Source organism: Pogona vitticeps, chromosome 12, assembly GCF_051106095.1.
Source record: "Pogona vitticeps strain Pit_001003342236 chromosome 12, PviZW2.1, whole genome shotgun sequence".
NCBI classification, from domain to species: domain Eukaryota; kingdom Metazoa; phylum Chordata; class Lepidosauria; order Squamata; family Agamidae; genus Pogona; species Pogona vitticeps.
This window is the reverse complement of record NC_135794.1, coordinates 1,370,699-1,393,206: the sequence shown is the minus strand read 5'-3', so window position 1 is coordinate 1,393,206 and position 22,508 is coordinate 1,370,699. Positions and strand designations below refer to the sequence as shown.

General features: G+C 49.6%; 1 protein-coding gene across 5 annotated transcripts in view; it reads left to right on the top strand.

The window, feature by feature from the left end:
• Nucleotides 1–22,508, top strand: part of TLN2 (talin 2) — a 116,116-nt gene that overhangs the window by 81,731 nt on the left and 11,877 nt on the right. For all 5 annotated transcript variants that reach the window (XM_072982279.2, XM_072982280.2, XM_078381213.1 and 2 more), the window contains exons 28-48: nucleotides 254–373; nucleotides 1,259–1,456; nucleotides 2,124–2,263; nucleotides 3,314–3,407; nucleotides 4,666–4,755; nucleotides 5,295–5,417; nucleotides 6,002–6,145; nucleotides 6,925–7,086; nucleotides 7,875–8,015; nucleotides 8,648–8,829; nucleotides 10,540–10,672; nucleotides 11,626–11,727; nucleotides 12,189–12,359; nucleotides 13,414–13,560; nucleotides 14,394–14,495; nucleotides 15,015–15,134; nucleotides 15,640–15,786; nucleotides 16,905–17,071; nucleotides 20,279–20,462; nucleotides 21,528–21,653; nucleotides 21,982–22,098. In XM_072982279.2, coding sequence (XP_072838380.2) covers nucleotides 254–373; nucleotides 1,259–1,456; nucleotides 2,124–2,263; nucleotides 3,314–3,407; nucleotides 4,666–4,755; nucleotides 5,295–5,417; nucleotides 6,002–6,145; nucleotides 6,925–7,086; nucleotides 7,875–8,015; nucleotides 8,648–8,829; nucleotides 10,540–10,672; nucleotides 11,626–11,727; nucleotides 12,189–12,359; nucleotides 13,414–13,560; nucleotides 14,394–14,495; nucleotides 15,015–15,134; nucleotides 15,640–15,786; nucleotides 16,905–17,071; nucleotides 20,279–20,462; nucleotides 21,528–21,653; nucleotides 21,982–22,098 — 2,910 coding nt within the window. The remainder of the gene's footprint in view (nucleotides 1–253; nucleotides 374–1,258; nucleotides 1,457–2,123; nucleotides 2,264–3,313; nucleotides 3,408–4,665; nucleotides 4,756–5,294; nucleotides 5,418–6,001; nucleotides 6,146–6,924; nucleotides 7,087–7,874; nucleotides 8,016–8,647; nucleotides 8,830–10,539; nucleotides 10,673–11,625; nucleotides 11,728–12,188; nucleotides 12,360–13,413; nucleotides 13,561–14,393; nucleotides 14,496–15,014; nucleotides 15,135–15,639; nucleotides 15,787–16,904; nucleotides 17,072–20,278; nucleotides 20,463–21,527; nucleotides 21,654–21,981; nucleotides 22,099–22,508) is intronic.

Below are 22,508 nucleotides of genomic sequence, written 5' to 3'. Positions count from 1 at the left end.
TTTCCAGAGTCAGCATTTATCTCTATGACCAAAAAAACCCACCCACCCCTTTTTTAAAAAGTGTTATGACATGTTGAAGACGAACAGGTTGCTTTCAGCGTGAGCATTTTTTGATTCAACGCAGACACTTGGGTGGGGGGGAATATCGAGCCACAGGCTTGCTTATAGGTGGACGGTTGTGACCCACGCACGGTCAGCTAGAGGAGGTTGTCTTAGCCTGGTTTCTCCTTCCCAATGTGTGTCTCCCCAAAAGGTGGCCAAGGCGGTTTCGCACTCGTTGAACAACTGTGTGAACTGCCTCCCGGGCCAAAAGGACGTGGACGTGGCCCTGAAGAGCATCGGCGAGTCCAGCAAGAAGCTGCTGGTAGAATCGGTGAGCGGCTTCCAAAGTTGGGGCTGTTGTTGTCACTTACCGTGGTCGTCGTTACCGTCACTGCTGCCATCATGATCATGAGTTTTCTAGAAATGAGACAATGGAACTAGAATGTAGAAATGTATAAAAATGGAAAACTGGGGGTAAGACACGTAAACGTGTCAAGGCCCTGTTTGTTTCAGGCAGACTTGGGAAATGCTTCTTTTCCTAGACAAGATTTCGAAAAGACTGGAGACCAAGCACCTCATTTGGTTTGGCACATCACTTCAGTGCCTGCAGGGCCAGAAAAAGTTCCTGTTTTCTGACCCACAGATACCAGAATCCTAGCTAGCATAGGCTGATACCAAAGCTGGCTGCGGTGTGTGTGCAGTTCAGAGTAGTAACTTTTCCAACACTGAGTACTTACTCTCCCACTACATTAGGACCCCCTACTCTGTGGGATCAGTATCTGCTGATTCATTTCTCTGCCTCCTTTAAATATTAAAATTTTAAAACCCAGAAATACATCTTCATGTATTTCCAGGGTGTATTTAGCAGAATTGACCACTAGAGGGAGCCAGAGACCGTGTCATGTTTAGTGTTTGATAGTGTCTCACATTTTTCAGTGGCCACAGGAGGGACTCGGGACTGATGCCCACAGGTAGCGTGGTCCTCTCCTATAACCAAATCTAAGTCTACATATCTCTGAAATAATTCCCCTGTCCTTTCTGTCTTTCGGTCTGCCTTCATTTGGCATTGTGTAATCTGTAAGCACCTCGGGGCAGGGACCTGTGGCCTTATGCTCCCTTAAAATGCCATGCAGCTAGGTGGGGCTAGTTAGAAAAAATAAATAATCATGTAGAACTTCCTTGTGACCAAACAAAAAAATCAACTGTGTGCTCACAGCTGCCTCCCAGTTCAAAATCCTTCCAAGAGGCGCAGAGCGAGCTCAACCAAGCGGCGGCGGATCTGAACCAGTCGGCCGGGGAAGTCGTGCACGCCACGCGGGGCCAGAGCGGGGAGCTGGCGGCCGCCTCCGGGAAGTTCAGCGAGGATTTCGATGAGTTCCTCGACGCCGGGATCGAGATGGCTGGTCAAGCTCAGGTGAGGTGCTTTCATCCGCTTGCGGCCAGCGAAAGGCGGAGTCGGCTACCTTCTTCGCAAGCCATTCGGGACCCTCTATTGAAAGCCACGGGTGGGTTGCCCCAAACCAGTAGCTTTCTTGGGCTGCCGGAAGATCATGACCGAAACCAAGCAACTCTTCCCTCCTTATCTAGGGCTGGTGTGGCTGGGATGCCCCCCACCTGCCCCCCTCCCCCGGCTGGGCCACTTTTGCCCGTCCTTGTAGAAGAGACAGGCTAGTTAAGACCTCCTCTGGTCCTCTGGAGTGCTGAGCAAAAGAAAAAAGAGAGAGAAAAGCTGCTTTTCTATCCACGATGCAGCGACCTGTTGGCTGTGCCAGGCAGAGACAGGCCGGCCAACAGAAGCCTTGTTGAACAAGTCACTGCAAAGCCTCCCTCTCCCCCCTTTCCGTATGGGAAGAAGGGGCTCATTGTCGAAGCATCAGGGCGACTGCCCGGTGGGCTCCCGGGAAGCTTCTCGGAAGCGGCTGCCGCTGCCTGTGCTGCCCTAAACAAGCCGAGCGGCTCTCTCTAGAGATGCCCGGGAGACCCGCAGAGGTGGCTTTGGGCACCCCGGCGGCCGCCTCCTCCTCCTCCCCAGTCTGTGCTTTTGAGTTCACGGGGTGGTGTTTCTCCTTTGGCCCCGGCAGACGAAAGAGGACCAGATCCAGGTCATCGGGAACCTCAAAAACATCTCCATGGCTTCCAGCAAGCTGCTTCTGGCGGCCAAGTCTCTCTCGGTGGATCCTGGTGCTCCTAACGCCAAGAATCTCTTAGCAGCGGCTGCAAGGTAAAGACAGACCTGGGGCCTGCTTTTGCAAAGGTTAGGGAGGCTCGCTCTCGGGCACTTTGGAAAGCATCTAGCCGATGACTGTGCCGGCTGCGGTGTTTGCCGGGTGGTCCTTAGGAAGAGTCAAGCCGGCTGGATAGCTCAGCAGTTTAGGTATCTAGCCGCAGAGTCAGATGGTGTGAATTCGATTCCCGACGGTGCATCTCAGAAGGGGAGGAGAGAAAATCCTGGAAAGGATTGCCATGAGTCAGAATTGACTTGACAGTGCGTAGTTATGATTGTTATTAGCCCAGAAGAGTAACTTTTCCAATGGTCAGCACCAGAGGTGGGGTTTCTTTCTTTCTTTCTTTCTTTCTTTCTTTCTTTCTTTCTTTCTTTCTTTCTTTCTTTCTTTTGCTCAGAAAGTCATCTCAGTTTTGGAGGGGTCCCTGTTGAGGAGACTAAGGTCTGTTTTTGGTGCTGAGCAAGTCTCATGTCCAAAAAAAAGAGCAGCTGTTTTGCTTTTTGTCCTTTTTCCAAAACCAGAAAGGACCTCGTTTGCTCCAAGTTGTGATTTTTAAAAAAACGGGGAAAGTTTACACTGGCTGCGCCAAATTCTTTCTCAGCAGAAGCCAACAAAAATCTCCCCGTAGGTTCAAGGCTGGGTCGTGTCCTACAAAAGCAAAACTCTTGGAGAACCTTTGGGCCTTCTCCTCCTGGTTAACCAAAAGAAACAAAACCCACTGGAGGAAGAAGAGGGTTTAAAAAAAAAAAGAGGAACATGCCTCTGAGGTGGTCCATGTTCAAGAAGAGAACACGGGGGGGGGCAGGTCTGAGTTACTGTCGTAGCTCCGGCGTGACGGGGTCCATTTCCAAAACTCCACCGGAGGGACTTCCAACCGGCACCTGGAGGAAGTCTTGATGGTCCTTCGGGGGCTTGTCAAGAGTGCTTTAACGAGAGGATCCGCCGGGGTGGGCTCTGGAGGTGAGGCCTTGCCTTAGAATCGAACCGTGGGTCTGTCTCTCATCTACTCGGCCCCTGTCAAAGCGCCTGCCTGCCTTTCTTTGCAGGGCCGTGACGGAGAGTATAAACCAGCTGATCACCTTGTGTACTCAGCAAGCCCCGGGGCAGAAGGAGTGTGACAACGCTCTCCGGGAACTGGAGGTAACACCGCGGCTTAGTTGCGGGTTTATCTCTCCTTGCTTGGCTTCTCTGATTTGGGACATAAGAAGCCCCCAGGTAGTGCCGGCCTCAAGCCAAAGGCCACGGCCTCCTCCAGACAAGGCAGGGGTCAAGATCCACAGAAGCCGTGCGGGGAGGAAAAATCCTTTGCCATTTTTTTAATGGCTTCTGTCCTGCCTTTTTGCGTTGAGCCTATCCGGGATAAAATCAAGGTGGTGTCTTAATAGTGCAAAATGCCAGTGGCATCCTCTCAGCAGGGGCAGGTTGCCCTAACTGGGGGCCAAACGCTGAAGCCCCCTGGGGTTTTATCGTTCCCTCACAGGCTCAGGTTGTTTCGTTTGGGGTCAGTTGGTGCAATGGTCAGGGAAGCTGATAGGGTAGTTCAGGTGGCAACCGGGGAGCTCCAGACCCGGATTGGCCAGAATTCCTCACAACAAATCCAGACCAGGCTGTGAAAACTAAGCCAGAACTCTTTGAAACCCAAATCAGCAAGAAAGCAAGGCCTTTATTATGACCAGGAGAAACGCCTCAAAAATGTATATGCTCTGAAGTTCTTTAGAACTCTTTCATCCTGGATGAATCACAGACAAAATGCTGTAACCAGTTCTTTGAATTTATTTGAGCCTTCAGTCTTAAGTCTGTGCATATTTATATAAATACCCGACGGCAGTTCTGCAGTTTGCTGGCATTCACGTCTGGAGAAATAAATATAAATGCTAATTGCGGGCAATGTTGTATGAAGAGTTATGGCATACCGTCTGTTTATTCATGAAGAGTTTGGAGTTTTCTGCTTTAATAATCAATAAATACCATGTGCGTGGTCTATCTAGCATCCTAAGACCAAAGTAGGTATTAGATATACGATCTGGGCACCATGTCCATGCAAAATCATGACAAAATATTTAGAAAGTATTTAGAATTTTTAAAAAACGCGTATGGTAGCAAGCAACAAGGTGCAAAGACTCTGGAGGCTTTTGAGCGGAGAGAAATACACAGATAGACGACACTGTGGAGCAGCCGGCAACATGCAAATGCCGTGGTGTGTTTTCAGCAGGCGGAAGTCCGCAAACCCAGGGGGCTCTCGGAGGGCTGAGGGTCGGATCCGGAAGGTGCTAGGTGGGAGGGGAGGGCAGTTTAAAGCTGGACTCTGGGGCACACCAGCGTCCCGATCCAGTGCACCAAGAAACCTGGGGGTTTAGTGGTGTGACAAATCAGTGATCGTGTCCTTGTCTCCTTCTAGACCATTAGAGGAATGCTGGAAAGCCCTAACGAACCTGTGAGCGACCTCTCGTATTTCGACTGCATTGAAGGGGTCATGGAAAACTCAAAGGTAGTCCATCGTTCTTCCTCTTGTGCATGTTTGTCCTGGTGAGCCGCAGCACTGGGAAATATTTAGGGCTGCCGTAGAGTCTTGGAACGGCAGAGCTGGAAGGGACCCTCTGGATCTTCGAGTCCGGATCCTTCCAAGTCTACTGTAAAATGGGTTGTAAAGGAAGGATGCCCATTTTGGCTAAGATATTAGGAGAACTCCTTCCTGGAGGTTGCCTTGGGAGGTTTGATCAGCAGAGGCTGGCTGGCGACCCATCAGGGATGTTGTGGGTGGCCCCTTCCAAACCCTGCATGGAACATGGGCATGCCACGGTGCAGCCCTTGAACATCTGGCCTGCTGCTGGCCCACAGCAGTAGCAAAAACACGATGCAACAAGACAACTCTTAAGTCCAGTAAGCATCAGGTCACTGGAGAGGAGCCGATCCAAGAAGTATTGTGTGTCTGCTAAAATCATTCTCTGTAGTAGCAGTAACTGTTCAACTGTAGAGTGTGCTCAGAGATTTCTCTCAAATCCTTTTCCCCACCCCCACCCCCTGAAGGTGCTTGGGGAGGCGATGGCCGGGATTTCTCAGAACGCCAAAACCGGCGACCTTCCCGTCTTTGGCGAGTGTGTCGGGGTGGCTTCGAAGGCCCTCTGTGGTCTCACGGAAGCAGCTGCTCAGGTGAGTCTCGGGTTGCTAAAACCGGGAAGCCGCTTCCTCTGTATCAACAGACTGAGAGGCTGAGCTTCCATGCATGTTTTAAGAAGTTGGAACAAATCGGGTGGACGTGTAACCCAAAGGGTGGCATTTGGGAATCGCCGGAGTGCTGTTTCGGTGGAGTTTGTGCTGGACGGCTCGTGATGTTGCTCCAAGTAGCCCTTGTTGGCCTAAAGCATCTCTCTAATGGAGGGCCAAACCCAGCCCCATCATCCTCTTCACCTGTGGTGACTCAGACCTGGGACATTAAAACCCCAGCCATAAATGATGTGCAGACTAGCATTAGGCCAGTTTTGTGAACAATGCCTTTTGCGTTTCCTATGCCTGTAATCAGGAGGCAGAAATTATTTTTTCTCTACAAAGTGTGTTGGTTTACAGACCGCAACCCTCTGCTTTCTGTACGGGATGATCCAGTGCTTGGAAAAGTTATTCCCCTGAGTTGTAACTTTTCCAAGTCCAAGCTTTTTTAACCCGTGTGATCCAGAATGGCCAGGATTCATTTTTTCTGGGCCTTTTGGGAGAGTGACGTTGTCTTTGCTTTTGTCTAGGCTGCCTATCTGGTTGGCATCTCGGATCCCAACAGCCAAGCTGGGCAGCAAGGCCTGGTGGATCCCATCCAGTTTGCCAGGGCCAATCAGGCTATCCAGATGGCTTGTCAGAATCTAGTGGATCCCACGAGCAGCCCATCCCAGGTAATGCTCCCTGGATGCTGGGGGGGGGGGGTTGGCTCAGTGGATGCTGGGGGTTGTCCTGAAGAAAAAGGACATTTCCTAGCTATGATCTGGACACGGTTGCACGGCCGAGAACCAAGGGAGCGGATGAGCCTCTCCGGTTTCACAGGGGGAGTGAGCAGCCTCCATGTTTTAGTCTGGATGCTGTAGCTGCTGTCCAGGGTGCTGAATGTTATTTCCAAAGGCAGGGAGTAACAATGCTGTTAAAGTTCAGAGTAAAGTCTGAAATGGATTTCCCCCCCCACTGGAAACAGCTGGAGGCCTCCCCAGTTTCCAGGGATGGAGCAGAATCTGGTGCCTAAGTGGCACAGAAGAAAAGTTACCAGAGGTTTTGGGCCTGGAGCATGCAAAAAAAAATCCCCCTGCTTGTTTCAAGGATAGGCTTGGTTTCTTACTGGCCATGTATGGTATTTATTTCAGAAATGTCATAAGTTTATATACTGCCTCATTAGTTGCAAAACACTATTCTGGGTCGGTAACAGATGCTGAAATTAAACCTTAATAAGAAATCAAACCAACAAAAAAAGAAATCATAAATTAAGAACATTGAAGGAATTATGGGCAAAAATGAGTTTTGCAGACACATTCCAATCCTGAAGATGTGTTTGGGCTGCTTTGTTCCTTGAAGGCTCTCCTAAGGAGAGATGTCTGGGGTTGACCCGGGGAACCTCTGCCTGCCAAGCCGTTTGGCCCCCCTAACCTGCCCTCTCAGCTCCGTGACGGTTTCTTCCGCTTCCTAGGTCTTGTCAGCCGCCACCATTGTGGCCAAGCACACCTCCGCCCTCTGCAACGCCTGCCGCCTCGCGTCGTCCAAGACCGCCAACCCGGTGGCCAAGCGGCACTTTGTCCAGTCTGCCAAAGAGGTGGCCAACAGCACGGCCAACCTGGTGAAAACCATCAAGGTACTGTATGGAGAACCTTTCGGGGGGGGGAGTTAACGGGCAAGCCAGTCTTCGTCAGCATTCAATCCTTACCCATCCCTGGAGTTTTGTTTTCGTTTTCGTTTTGTTTTTTTATTATTTTTAAAAAAACCAACACACAGTTACAGGATGTTCCTCTCTCTTTTGTGAGAAAAATTAGAAGTTCCAGAAAGTGAGAAAACGTGGGATAGCCTCAGGAGAGAACTTCTCCATCCTTGGGGGTCTCTGACATTTATTTGAGAGATCTCTCAGTATTATCCATCCATCTATTGTTTGTTTTTTTGTTTGCGTAGACTTATACCTCACTTATTTAGTGGACCGGTCACTGCTCTGGAGTGGCTTCCAAAAAAATAACATGAGTATACAAACAAGTTTTAAAAATGAACACATAAAAACAAAACAAAAACCACCCTCATATTAGAAGAAAGTTTTGTGGTGGTAATCAACCGACCTAAACAGAACTGTTTTTTATCAATTCGTTTTACTGATCTTGTGCAGTTCGTTGTGTTTGCTGACTGAGCGTTTCTAGGAGCCGCAACCCCAAAATGTTCCATTTCTGGGATCTGGTTTGAACCTTGACCCCCTCCGTGTTCCCCCCCACACCCACCCCACCCCAGAAGTCTCCTGATCCTCGCAGTCCCAGACGGGGGAAGAAAGCAGGCTGCCTCAATCATCTCCTGAAGCTATCATAAATTGCTTTTTTTCATCTTTCTCTCTTTCTCTGTCCTTTTTTTAAAAATCTGAACCCCATTTTCTTGTTTTCCTCTTAGGCCTTAGATGGGGATTTCTCCGAAGACAACCGTAATAAGTGCCGGATCGCCACAGCCCCATTGATTGAAGCTGTGGAGAACTTAACGGCCTTTGCGTCAAACCCTGAGTTCGTTAGCATCCCGGCCCAGATCAGCGCGGAGGTAAATGAAGGGTTTCCACAAACAGAACTCCGAGCCCTTCCTTAGTTTACTGGAACTTGAGGTTTTTAGCATTTGGATAAATTAAGAGTGGGTGAGAAACCGTGAGTTTGGATTACAACTCCCATCGTCCCCCCACAACTGGCCACACAAGCAAGGGTAGATGGGAGTGGTAGCCCAGCCCTTTCTTGATGGCCCTGTTGTCGCTCATCCCAGAGATAAATGAAAATAGAGGTTACGAGTTCATTCACGGCAGCTTAGCTTGACCGTTCTGCTTTTCTTAGGAACTAGGAGGCTCCTTGACCTCACCCATCATGTCCCACCTTCAGCTACACGACAACCCGACATGGGCAATCCTCTTTCCCTGGGAGTCCCTTGTAAGGGGAATGGCCGTTGGGGGAATCCTCCTCAAAACCAGGTTATTGATCTGTGATTCAATCCTGGTTTGTAAGGATAGAAACTTGGCTTGTGCGTGGGAATAGCAGATCATGGAGACAAACACAAACACACACACACTCTAGATATACCTTTAAAAATCAGTTACCTCCCAAAAGGAGAGAATCGTTATTTGTAGCATTTTGCTTCCAAAGCCCAGGAATCGCAACGGAAGTAACCGGACCCCTCATTTTCTCCAGGGCTCTCGTGCTCAAGAACCCATCCTGACCGCAGCCCGGACGATGCTGGAGAGTTCCTCGTCCTTGATCAAGACAGCCCGCTCGCTGGCCATCAACCCCAAGGACCCGTCGACGTGGTCCATCCTGGCTGGACATTCGCACACGGTGTCCGAGTCCATTAAGAGCCTCATCACTTCCATTAGGTCTGCCTCGCCTCTTACTCTCTTTTTTTCCCTTTTAATTATATCTTTATGCCGGTCAGCAACATGGGAATACACCCAGGTTGCTTCCTCTGTTACCATCATTTGCTTTAGGAGAGGGTCTCATTCAAAGACGGGTAGAAGACAGAGGTGAGAACAAAGAAAATCTGCTTTCAGCAAGGACGCTGGGGCCACCACTGAAAAGGCCCTGTGCCTAGAAACAGAGAGGGGTCGGCCTTTGCCCCGGCTGACTGGCGGTCTGTGTACCCCAGTTTTCTGTTCTCTGACTGGGAGACACCCAGCAAGGGATCCAATCCCACTACCTTTTTCCTGAGGTTTATTTTAAAAGAGGATGAAACCTGAGCGCTTTTAAATGCAAAACAGGTTCTCTCCATTCAAACTGCGCTCCTTCCCTTCTGGGAGAATCCGGTGTTCTCTCGCAAAAGACAATACGTGGAGGAAGAACTTGGTCACAGAGGTTAAGCCATGAAGGCTTCAGTTGCGTCCTTGTTTCGCTTTTAATTCTGAGGTTCCCCAAATAGCCTCCGTTTTGAGAATGTCATTTTCAGTTTGTTTGAAGCTCATCTGGATTTCACCTGCCAAGTTCGCCTGTGTATGCCCTGAGTCTTAGCTAGCCAGACAGACAGACAGACACTTAACACAAAAAGTTTTCTACACACACACATCATGGAAGGAGTCTTCCTGAATCCTTGAGCACAGCTGCGTGTCGTGAAAGTAATAAATATTTAACCATAGTGTCTCACTTTCAGCTGTAGGAAAAAAAATGACTTTTCTTTTTTACCCCATACTGTGAGTCTAAACTAACTCTTTAAGGATTGCAAAGCAGGAGGGGGGAAAAGGGGGAAAAAGGGAAAGTGCAACCTGAACTCTTATGGTCTTGTGCTGCGAATTGCTGATTCGTATCGCCTCTTCGGTTATGACATGAGCTTCTCACCGCTTCAAGAGAGTGGAAAGGCGAGACGCCATGGACAGAGAAGGGTCGTTCCCTCCATCTGCAACATTCAGGTTGGGGACATCCTTACTGGTGTGACTGAAACAGAATAACTCCAAAACAGTGTGATGATGAGTGTTCAAGGGGAAGAGAATCTCCAGCTAACTGTTTTTAAGGCTATAAGGTCAGAATGAAATGGAAAACATGTTTGGAACTCAGAACATGGGGTCCCCTACACTGTTGGTTATCTGGCTGGCTAATTGTGCTGGTTCTGATATTTTAACCCTCTGCCTTTGAGATCACAAGATGAGATAGGAGTTTCATATTCGTATCCCTGAGGATATGAAGTGCGACACTGCATATGCCACAGAGGTCCGTCCCCTCCCCCCAGAACCAGCCTGGTCCACTCACCGGGCTCCACGCAGTGCTTGCGTTCCTTCGTCAGCAACATCACGCCAACCTCTGAAGTAGGCCCGCCAGGTCTGCCCCACCTCCCCTGACACCTGACCACTGAACAGCTGAGGGGAGAGACTCACCATCCCACCTCCTTGCTGGAGGGGTTGGCTGCATGGGGAGGCAGGGAAGAGAAGAACCCAGCTACTTCCTCGGTTAGTGCGATGTCGCTGACAATGGACGTGCATGCTGCGTGGAGCTTGGCGACTGCACCGGGCGGCTTCTGCTGGGATGGGATGGACATACGTGGCACTGCGCTTCGTATTTGTAATCCTATCTCTAATCACAAGCCTCCTTTTGCCTTGCAGAGACAAAGCTCCCGGGCAGAGGGAGTGTGATTCCTCCATTGACGGGATCAACAGGTGCGTCCGGGAAATCGAGCAGGCCTCCCTTGCAGCCGTCAGCCAAAACCTGGCCACGCGGGACGACATTTCTATTGAGGTGCGACACGCTGTGCAGACAGAAAAAAGCTTCCCTCTCAGCCTCTCTCTCTCTCTGTGTGTGTGTGCTCAGCTCAACGTCTGAGTTTGTATGGTTTATGGAGGGGGCAGGGAATTAACGGGCGGCCATTAACTCCAGCACTGCAAACAGAGTGGGAAGATTTTCCCACAATGCACTGCTTCCAGATGAGCAAAGCTGGTTCAAGGAAGATGCGAAGCCAATGCCGATTCTTCACGGATGGCGGAGTGAGGATTTTTCAGGAGTGGTTTCTAAGCCCACTTTTCCTTCTGAGGGGCTGGCCCAGGAGTCAGTCTTGGGGGGGGGGAATGAACAGGGAGGTCCCAGAGAGGAGCAAAGGAAAGCTGGCATGAAGGGGAAACTTTGAGAACAGCCGAGATGCCCTGGGAGTCAGCTTCCATGGATTTAAACATTATATTGGGAAGAGAAAGGGTCGTGCCCTTCCTGAGCCTTCCGAGAGTTCCGTCCAGAAAGAGCGAGACCTTTAGGGGATGCTTTTTTGCTTCTTCCTTCTGTTTTTTTCGTAGGGAGGGGTGGGAAGAAACCACCCTATCTCTAATATCCCAGCTCCCTGGGATGCTGGCCACCGATGTCAGGGGATTCTGAGATTTGTAGGTGAAAAGCTCTGGTTCCCGTAAACTGTCCTCCCCCAACCGAGCGCTCTCCAGGTGCCTTGAGCTGCAACGTCCATCATCCTCAGCCAGTGCAGCTGCATCGTCTGGTCCACCCGAAGGGCACCCGGTTCGGTTAAGACTTGAGGTGGACTCAGAGGCCGAGGGGCGGAAGACACAGGGCGAGCAGGGGCTGCTTAAGTTTGAGAGTGGCTCTCCCACCTTCTTTTTCGATGCCTGGATCTTTGGTACGATGGAGGACCTTTTGGGTGAGGGTCCTATTTTTGGCGGTCTGACCGTCCAGTCTCATTTCTCCTTCCCAAGGCCCTGCAGGAGCAGCTGACCTCCGTTGTCCAGGAAATCGGGCATCTGATCGACCCCATCGCTACAGCTGCCCGGGGGGAAGCCGCTCAACTGGGACACAAGGTAGGAGGCCCAGAGACCACCGGACGGCTGCTTCCAGTCAGGGAACGTTATTACAGGAGAGTGAAAAACACCCCAAATGGACTAGAGAAGTTTGTTTGGTTTTCTGTGGTTCTGGAGGCAACAATGAAGGCATGGCTTCAGGCCAGGGGCAGACTAAAAGTTGTGGCTTCCTTGATTGAGTCAGTCCAACCCGTATTGGGTCTTCCTCTTTTCCTGCTGCCTTCCACTTTTCCCAGTATGACAGTCTTTTCCCCATGAGTCTCGTCTTCTCCTGATAGGCTCAGTGCATGACGGTCTCCATTTTGTCGCTTCTGCTTCTAGAGTCCAGGAAATGCCAGCCTTTCAGGTCTAACCTTTTTTCTCCACCCATCCCAGCTACCCATGGAGCTGTGGACTCAGCCTTTGTTTCCAAGGAAGAATTCCAGCAGATGACCCGTGTGGTCCTCTTTCTTCCGTCTTAGGTGATGCAGCTGGCCGGCTACTTTGAGCCGCTGGTCCTCGCCGCCGTGGGCGTGGTCTCCAAAGTGATGAGCCACCAGCAGCAAATGAACCTCTTGGACCAGACCAAGACCCTGGCAGAGTCGGCCCTCCAGATGCTTTACGCCGCCAAGGAGGGGGGAGGGAACCCCAAGGTAGGCCACCCTGGAGACTGGCAGGGGCACCTAAACCCATCATTTCTTGAACATTTCCTTGTTATAATTGTGGCTGCCACACCCCAAACACACACATGAAGGGTCCATGGACGAGCAGGGATTCAAACCCAGCTCTCACGAGTCGTATATCTTCGGGTTGATTTCGATCTGAGATAAATGTTTCATCCCACCCCCCCACTCCCCAATGGCGATCCTGTTAACTGCACAGATTATCTAACTTTTGTAGTCTTACCCATATGGCCATTGGGTTTGTGTATCTGAAAAATGGCAAGTGTGGACGGTGTACTAAGAAATGGTCTCGCCAGACGTGGTGGCCACTTCAAACTGGAAGTGGGGGGAAGGTGCATTTTTAAATACCCCACGTAATAAATTTACTGCCCATGGGAATCTGGCAGATGGAGGAGCTGGCCATTTGTCTGTTCAACTGGCTTTGCAGGAGGGATTTAACAAAGGGGAAGAGTCCCTTGTCTTATCTTTCACCCTCAGCCTGAAGTAGGTTGACATCTATTCTACCTTGTTCTGCTACTGGTTTGGCCCTCTCTTTATAGGGGTGCGGGTGGGTGGGTGTGTTTGGTTTGTCAGAAGAGGTTTCCAGAGGAGGAAAAAAATAACAGTTGGCATGTCAGAAGGCTAAAAATATGATCTGTGTCGGTGATCACATTTTGAATGCTCTTGTGCTACAGACACTTTGAAGCACATTAAAAACTTGGGTTTTTTGGTTAGTTGGTTGGTTGGTTGATTGGGTTTGGTGTTTTTTTGGGGGGAGGGTAATTGAGCAGAGATGGCACAGAGTCTCAAAACAAAATCTGTCTGAGAAGGGGGAATCCCCGGCCCATCTCGCCGCTGCCACCACGCTTCAGAAGGGCTCCTGTTTTCTCAGTCGGGACTCTTGTAGGTTCAGAAAAGGAGGCCATTTAGACACACAAACATTTCCAGGTCTGTTCTCACGCAGACCGGCAGGACTCAAGACCTGTTGCCCCAAAGGAAGAGCCAGCTGTTGTGCAATGCTCTGTTTCTTTCTCACGTCTCCCAGGCCTCACACACGCACGACGCCATCACGGAAGCAGCTCAGCTGATGAAGGAGGCCGTAGACGACATCATGGTCACCCTGAACGAAGCGGCCAGCGAAGTGGGCATGGTGGGCAACATGGTGGACTCCATCGCCGAAGCCATGAGCAAGGTCTGTAAGGATCGGCTCCTTTCTCACGGCCCTGTCCGGGGTGTGTGTGTGGCTGGGATGATGCCTTTCTCCAAGGCTCCTGGGAGAGATCCACTGGGGCTCCCAGCTGTCGAAACCTTTTCCTGCTTTTTTTTGAGCGATGTTGGGAGCCATCTCTTCTCGGCGGGCTTCATTCTGTTCTGCCCCTGAGCAGCATCTCCTTTGGAAATAAAGGAAATGCAGACCCTCCAGGGGTGGGAGCTGGGGAGGGATCAGACGCAACCTTCCTGCGCTCTTCAGTCACCAGCAGAAAACTGGATGGAAGTTCCACCTGCATGGACATGAGCGACGGACGCAGGGGAATGATGTGAAGAATTCCACACGCACACCCTCCCCACCATGTCACCCAGGGCCGCTTCCTCTCTCTCTCCCCTCCCCTCTCCCCTTGGTCTCCCTCCTTCTCCACAACTTGTCCACGATTCTGTGCATTGACTTTTCCTTTAAAGGACCCGTTTTTTAAAAATATATATATAAAATATAGTTGTACAAACTGACTCTCTCGTGATGCAAATCCTAGCTATCAGAATTTGGAACCCTGTCTTTGTAGAATCACGTACAACTCCCCAGACCTGGGAGCTTTTTGGGGGAGCTGCAATTTGAAACAGCAAGATTTTCAAGTTCTACTCATGTACACAATTTATGGCCCTTCCTCTTAGAGTAGTTCTTATGCATGTAGCTTTTGTGTTGTTTCTCCACATCCCCTGTCTGTGCCATATCGATAACCATCCCTCCTCCTTCTCATTTCTCCTCCTTCCTTCCTTCCTTCCTTCCTTCCTTCCTTCCTTGCCCCACAGCTGGATGAGGGCACTCCACCAGAGCCCAAGGGATCCTTTGTGGATTACCAGACCACCGTGGTCAAATACTCCAAAGCTATCGCTGTCACAGCCCAAGAGATGGTAAGATCCATACAGTTGTTGATCCACACCAAGGCACGCTGAGGTCCATCTTCCCATTAGAACTGGGAGGGGAGGGAAAGTAGGTGGCCTTTTGGACTACAAACCCCATCATCCCTTTGCTTGACGATCCTGCATGGGGCTTATGGGAATTGTGAAGTTGTTTCAAGCTCAGGTTGTAAGGGGCCGCCCTCCTTTTGGGAAAAACAGTCATGCAGACTTACCTCAGGGAAGTTCTCAAGCCAAGCCTAAGAAACGGAGGTCGCTGATCCTTGTAGCCTGCCCCGAACCCCTGGCATTTTAAGCTGCACTGCTCCTGGACGTGGAGGCTCTAATGACCAAAGGAAATTTCAGCAGAAAGGTAGATAGAGAAGGGAAATGTCCTAAAGCTTGTCAGCAAATTATGCTCTTTAATTAAGTGTTGGTTGCCTTCATTAAAGTGTCTTCCCCATCTGGCTGTTCAGCATCCCACCTCTCTAGTCCAGATAAGAGACCCCATTTCCTCGCTTTGTGTTCTTCCAGATGACGAAGGCGGTGACGAATCCTGAGGAGCTGGGAGGGCTGGCCTCGCAAATGACCACGGACTACGGCCATTTGGCTTTCCAGGGACGAATGGCGGCCGCCACCGCAGAACCCGAGGAGGTCTGCCCTTCGCGGTTATCTTTTGATTTAACGCATTGTGCCACGGTGTGGATGGGAAGTCAGATCCGTACTGGAGGGAGGCCTCTCTTCCCTCACCGCCTGCTCACAAGTTCCCCCCCCACAGATTAAACCAGCCCCTTGTCTATCACAGCGTGCTTTAGAGTCAGATTCTGCTGTGTGGGTTGTGACAGAATTTGGGGTTGATCTGGTGACAGTCTCAGCCTTCTTGGGCAGGACAACTGGAAGAAAAGAGGCTGGAACGGTGGCCGGTGTCTCGTGACACCCCCCTCTTCCATTGCTCATCTCATGACGTCCACTTGCCAGGACCTCTTATAAGCCTGTCGAGGGGCATCGGCCTTCATTCAGCCACTGCAGCGCTCCTCCTGGGGCAATGTCCACAAAGCGGGTCTCACAGTAACTGAACAGCCTGTTCTTGTCTCCTTCTCTCCCTTCCCCGTTTTTCCTCTGCACTTCTTGCCTTCTCCTTTCCCGCTTGGTCTTCCAGATCGGGTTCCAGATCCGAACACGGGTCCAGGAGCTGGGTCACAGTTGCATCTTTCTGGTCCAGAAGGCTGGCGCCCTGCAGATCTGCCCCACGGACAGTTACACCAAGAGGGAGCTGATCGAGTGCGCCCGGGCGGTCAGCGAGAAGGTGAATCCTTGTGAATATTCTCAGCTGGCCCTTGCCGGCTCCCTTGGGATCTCTGAGTTCAAAGGCCAGTTTTGGGATGTCAAAGGTCTAGACATTTCGAAGCAACGGGGAAGGAGAAAGGATGATTCTCCCCATTCTGGGGAGGGGGTGGAAATTTTGGGGGGCAATTTAAAGGAACACAATACTTACTTTCATAACAAACCTTAATTTATTTTACCGCTTTAACAACACAAAAGGCTTTGTCCACAATGAGTTAGTGTATAAATGTATTCTCGAAGGCTTTCATGGCCGGGATCTGATGGTTGTTGTGGGTTTTTCGGGCTTTTTGGCCGTGTTCCGAAGGTTGTTCTTCCTGACGTTTCTCCCGTCTCTGTGGCCGGCATCTTCAGAGGACTGGAGTAGGAACTCTGTCCATGCTCTGTTGGACTGAGAACACCTGAGTTCCTACTCCAGTCCTCTGAAGATGCCGGCCACAGAGACTGGCAAAACGTCAGGAAGAACAACCTTCAGAACACGGCCAAAGAGCCCAAAAAACCCACAACAACCATTAGCGTATAAAATTGCAAAATTTAGCCTGTGTATGAAATGTAAAAATTAAAAAGTCTCTATTTTTGCACAAGCAAAACTAGAAAGATACCCAACTTTAGAGAAGTGGGTGCCAATTGCTACATGCTCTGCAGGGCATTCAATAAGCAACGAAATTGTTTTCCCCAACGCACGCGTACGTTCCTTTTATGAAGAAGGCGGCACCCACTGGGGGCCGAAATATACATCTTGGGTTCAAGTGATCTTTCTCCAAATTCTGTAAGCTGTGTCACATTCCAGTCTTCACACTTACACTCTGAGTGAGAAAACCTGGCCTCTGAAAGCGCTTCATCCTTTCCAAAATGAAAGGAATGGCATGTTTTGTCTCAGTTCCCCAAAGTCCCAAGTTTTTTTCCACTATCAAAAACCATCCTTGGAGAAAAACAGACAAACGTGGAATGTTTCTGTAGGGCGTTCACCCTGCAGAGCCGGTTTCGTAGTCCACGTGAACCTCTGTGCCACGAAATGTGGGGTTCTCTCTCTCTCTCTCTCTCTCCAGCTGACTTACTTGGCTTGTGGTTCTTTCCGGCCAGGTCTCGCTGGTGCTGTCGGCCCTGCAGGCGGGAAACAAAGGCACCCAGGCGTGCATCACGGCCGCGAGCGCCGTGGCCGGCATCATCGCCGATCTGGACACCACCATCATGTTCGCCACGGCCGGCACGCTGAACTCGGAGAACAACGAATCCTTTGCAGACCACAGGTCAGTGGGGTGCCAGGATTTGCTCCCCAACCCAGCCCGTCCAAAGGCAGAAATCTAGCCCAGAGGCAAAAATTAAAAATTAAACCCAAAGTGGAGCCCAATGGGTCTGTAAAGAAACTATTTGTGGACTGAGGGTATTTCAACCTTCTCCAGCCAGCTGCTGTCTAAATCTTTGTCTCAGATGGCTATCTATAAATCCGTTTACTTCCACCAGCGTCCTAGCCATCGAGGATGATGGGGTTTGTAGTCCAAGAACATTAACAAACCAGTGTACATGCAAATATTCCCCCACAGAAGACACCCTTGTGTTCATGAATTTTGTCGGTACAGAACTGGTAGATAAAATGGTTCGAAATCCTGAGGGAAACCTTCTGCTCCTAGCATGGTTAAACTCCATTTTATTTCTGATCAAACAGGTGATGGAGGTTTTTGTCCTGCTTCAAAAAAACCTCCCAGAACTGTACATCCAGGAGCTTAAATTGAGGGAGGCAAGAGAATTTAACTGGACATGCCATGAGAAGTGGACCTTGCCTCAAGCCACTTAAAACTCCTTAATCTCTTCTCAGATCCAGGCAGTCATGTTTTTTTAAAAAAACTTTTAATCTTTATTGCAATTACAAAAGAAATTACAAAAATCAGTAAATAATTATCACAATATTGGCACCTAACTAAAATAACTTTCTGTTATCTCTTTCGCAAAACAGTAAGTCTTTAACATTTGTACTTCCTTATTTTCCACCAAACATTTATTTTCTTTGCAATCTTAATAATACTTTTCTTAATTCTTATTTTGCATCCTTATTAACCATCTGCTTTACTTTGTTTTTACTTCTGTTGAGAGGGGTTCTGCTTCTAATTTAAGCCTAAGTCACTTGGTACAGGTTTGGAATTTTCCATTTCTCTTTGAGATAATTCTTTACTTTCCCCCATTGGAATTCATGCTCCGTTCTACTCTTTCAAGGAGTCTGTTAGTTTGTCCATTAATATTAGTTCCTGTCATTTTATTAAACAATCCGCTACCGATGGTTCCTCCTTGTCTTTTGCCACCTGGATTCAGCCGCAGGCAGTCATGTTTTGAGGTGGAAACATCAATTGCTTTCCATTATTTTTTAATTTAGCAGCAGTTCTAGGAGACGCAAATCGGCCTCTTCTCTGGGAGAAAAAGGCAGTCTTGGGAGAAAGTCTGATTAGCAGACTTTGAAACTCTTCTCTTTTCTCCTGGCCTTCTTTTTTTTATTATTATTATTGCTTTCCAGCACGTAATTCCACATTAATGAAAGCTTTCTGGAGAAAGCCCTAAAGACTGTTTGAAGGCTTCAGAAGGATCTCTAATTTCTTACTTTCTTGGCCTATTTCGAAATTGCATTTTTGTATGTGTGCAAAAAAGAAGCAACCGATTAATGGTTTCTGAGAAAAGTGTCTTTAGTAAAGGGTTTAAATAATAATAATAGTGAAATATGGTTCCACTCGACGCACAAAGAAAGATCAACACAGACGCGCTGTTGCAAGAAGAAAAAAAGTGAGCCGGGGGTGTCTGTGATAAGTAAAGCTGAGAAGCTGCTTTAATTTCCTTTCGCCTAAATGAAATTTTTGTGCACCTACATTTTTACACTACTTGAACAGCTGCTCCCTCTTGGCTGTAAAGAGAAACCCAATCCCCAATCCACATAACAAACTATTTCGATTCCCTGTATGGAAGAGGATTCATGAGGTGGGCTCAAATACCGTCTCCAAACTAAATAGAAGTGCTGAACTTTCTGAAAAATTCTATTAAACATACTGTACTGCTTATTCTAGCCCTCCCTGTCTCCATGGCGTGTGGGGGGGGGGGGAGAGAGGAAGAAATACCTGGAAATGGGTTTTGGTCCCTTTTAGCATTTTCCTCCACCACCTGGAGAAGGATTCCATGGGATTAGCCCTGTGCTTGTCGAAATGGCTGGATAACTTGGTGGCCTTCAATTTTGTTCGGGTTTTGCCCTTTGGCGTGACAGGAAATGATCCAGCTTCATCTTCTATGTGACCGGTTTCCAAACCGTTGGAAGAACCGTTGTCCTGTCAGCTCTCGGTCTGTTTACAACTTCCCTCCTCTTTTTCTGTGGCTGCATAAAAACGTCAGCATTATCCAAAGACAATCCCATTGGAGTAAATCCTGGCATAATTGAGAGGTCATCGAGTTCAGCCTCCCCCTCAGCTCCATGGCCTAGGGTGAGGCTTCACTTTTCCACAGGATCCCACGGGTTTCCACCAGAATGAGGGACCTCGGTGTGTCCTGCAGGCACCTGCGCATGTCCGAGACCTCCCTGGGAGAGCTGGTGCACCTTCAGGTGTTTGCAGCCTTCCTGGAATCCTGCAGCATGGCCAAGGGAGAATAAGACCGTCGCTCTGCGAATTTCAGACAATAAACAGTATACATCACCATCTTGCCCCCATGTCTTGGCACATTCTGAGCTCCTGGCTATGGGATTTTAGTGTCCTCGGCACAGGTTGAGACCCAGTGTGACATAATAGACATAGGCTCTGACTAGGACTTAGGAGATCTGGATTCAAATCCTTGCTACCGTGGAAACTCATTAGGGCATTGCAGTGGTAAACAACTGCTGGAACATGTTGCTTGCCTCTAAAACTGGGGCGCGTTGAGATTCTGTGGCTTAGACTTTGTCAGTGTCTCTGGTATTATGCGCCATGGTTTTGAGGCATGTGAGACCAAGCACACACAAGGCTAATCTAATGTTCCTGGAAGTTCTTGTAGGAAGATGATGTAATTTACAGGGATGTGTTCTTCTCATTGTTAAAAGCCTTGAAGCACCTCCATTCCCCCTGTGGTTTTTCCTTGAGAAGACTCTTAATGGGTTTTTACCATTTGCAAAGGTATGCTTAAAGACACAGGATCAAAACCTAGCAGAAACCCGGGAGCTGGTTCACTACATGTAAGAGGCACGGTTTTGTACTCGTTTCCAGAGGAAAAGGACTTAACGTTCCCCTTTTAGGGAGGGAGGGAGGGAAGGAGGGAGGAGCTGATGATGGATGGCTGGAATGAAGGAAAGAACGAACGAATAAATGAATGAAGGAACGAGCTAGCGAGCGAGCGTACAATCAAACAAAACAAAACAAGGAACCCATTAGGTAAAACTGACTCCAGCAAACAGCTGAGAAACATGCGGATTCTTCCCTGTGTTTCTCACCCTCTCATTTTTTTTCCCCCTCCAGGGAAAATATTCTGAAGACAGCAAAAGCTTTGGTGGAAGATACCAAACTCCTGGTCTCCGGAGCGGCTTCCAGTCAGGACCGGCTAGCGCAGGCGGCCCAGTCGTCGGCAAGCACCATCACCCACCTGGCCGAGGTGGTGAAACTGGGGGCGGCCAGCCTGGGATCCAATGACCCGGAAACTCAGGTAGGAGGTCTCGGGGGGGGGCCCCCAGCGTCTCCTGGGCTGCTCCACCAGAGACCCCAAGCCCTCCTTTTGGGAAACCCCCTGGCCCCAACTTTTACACCATCTGCATCTCATTGGGCTCGCTGGAGTCACTTCCTACGGTTGCTTGTTTATCGGTGACCTTCCTGTCCTGCTAGTCCTCGAGTGATTTGCGCTTCTCTCCTCCTGCCTGTTTTCCCATCGCAACCACCTGCGAGGTGGGCCAGGCTGGCAGAAGGGAATTTCCCCCCCCCCATCGCCCACTGCGTTCCACGGCACGCTGGGGGTGCGAACGTGGATCTCCAAAGTTGAGATTCCCAGGCTCTAACTGCTGCCCGCCACTGCCTCTCCATGGCATCCCATATCCTCGACTCCCTCGACAAGAGAATTGCAGCCGCAGGGAAACCAGCCCTTTCTCTGGGACCCTCCCGTTTGAAGGGGGCAGTGGCTGGGGGGGGGAAGGGCTGGCTCTGCTCAGCTTGGTTGGGCTTCCTCGTCACCCTCTTTCGCTTTTGCCCTAAAGACCAAGCTCTTTCTGCCCTCTTGACTCTCGCCCGCGCTGCTTCAGTGCTTTAACTTATTTAGGCTGTTTGTTAAGTGCATCTTAAGATTAAGGAAATCTCATTTGCATGGAAGGCTGAGTGCAAGCTATCCCCCAAAAGAGATTAGCGCACGGAGGCAAGGATCCAAATTCGACGGATCATTCGGCAAAGCCAATTAGGCCAAAGGAGGGATCAGCCTCTGCCTCAACTCCAAGCCAACTTTCCTTCGCTTAGAGCTATCCAGATGGGAATGGGATCACCCCTCCCATCAGTCCCAGCCAGGGGGGGCATCTGGAGGGCCACCCCCACCCCAGTTGGGGAGGGGCGCTGATCAGGGGCATCACGGGCTCAGTGAAGAACTAAAAGCTTACTAAGTGTGTAGGAGCGTAAGCCGTGTCCCCTTTCTTGATTGTGATCAAGGATGAGATGCTCGCTCTCCTTTCAGCTTCGTCTCCAGCTAGGTAACCGCACACACACACACTGATGCCTTTTCCCCTCCTGCCAGGTCGTGTTGATCAATGCCATAAAAGACGTTGCCAAGGCCTTGTCGGATCTGATCGGTGCCACCAAAGGGGCGGCGAGCAAACCGGCCGACGATCCCTCCATGTACCAGCTAAAGGGGGCTGCCAAGGTATGCAGTGTGTCGGCGGCGGTCTTTTTACCGTGTGCCAGGGTTAGACCTGCGGGTCTTCATTTCCTTGCAGTTTGCATTTCGAGCCCTGCTTCCCTCCTGTTCCTTTCCCCAGGGTGGCTGGCATATGAGTCACACACAAAAAAAACCCAGCTGCTGCCACAAAGGGCAGATGAGACTCTTACACATCTTCACCATAATTACCTACGTTCTTTTAATTCCCCCAGAGGGATATTTTGCTTTCTCCTTGGCCTATACAGTATACATCTCTTCAGCTTTCTGGCTGAGGGTCGGCGGTGACCTGGTTTCCCGTGCTTTGTCTTCCTAGGTGATGGTCACAAACGTGACGTCGCTTCTGAAGACGGTGAAAGCTGTGGAAGATGAAGCCACCAAAGGAACTCGAGCCCTGGAGGCGACAATCGAATACATCAAGCAGGAACTCACGGTAACTTCGGCACCTAACCATACTTGCTAAGAGGTTCTGCAGTCGTCACCGCAGGCAAAATAAAGATAAATAACAATAAAAAAATCTGCCCTGCTCTGATCCAGTGCATGGCGTTTAAAGCCAAAAAATCAGGAAGCACCATCTGGGGCTTTTCCCACCCTAGTTCTCCTCTTGTTTCTTGCTTGTCCTCCTTCCGCTTTGCTTCAGTTTGGGTCAACAAAAAAAAAAAAAATAACGGGTTGACTCACTTGAAATGTTTACCTGCTCCTCTTCACCAGTTTTCATTCAAGACCAACTTGGAAAAGGGAAAACATCAAGAAACAGTTAAAGCTCATAATAAAGACAACCAGCAGATGAAATAGAATGCAGACAACAACATCACAAAATTTGTGTGACCTGAGATTTGTTAT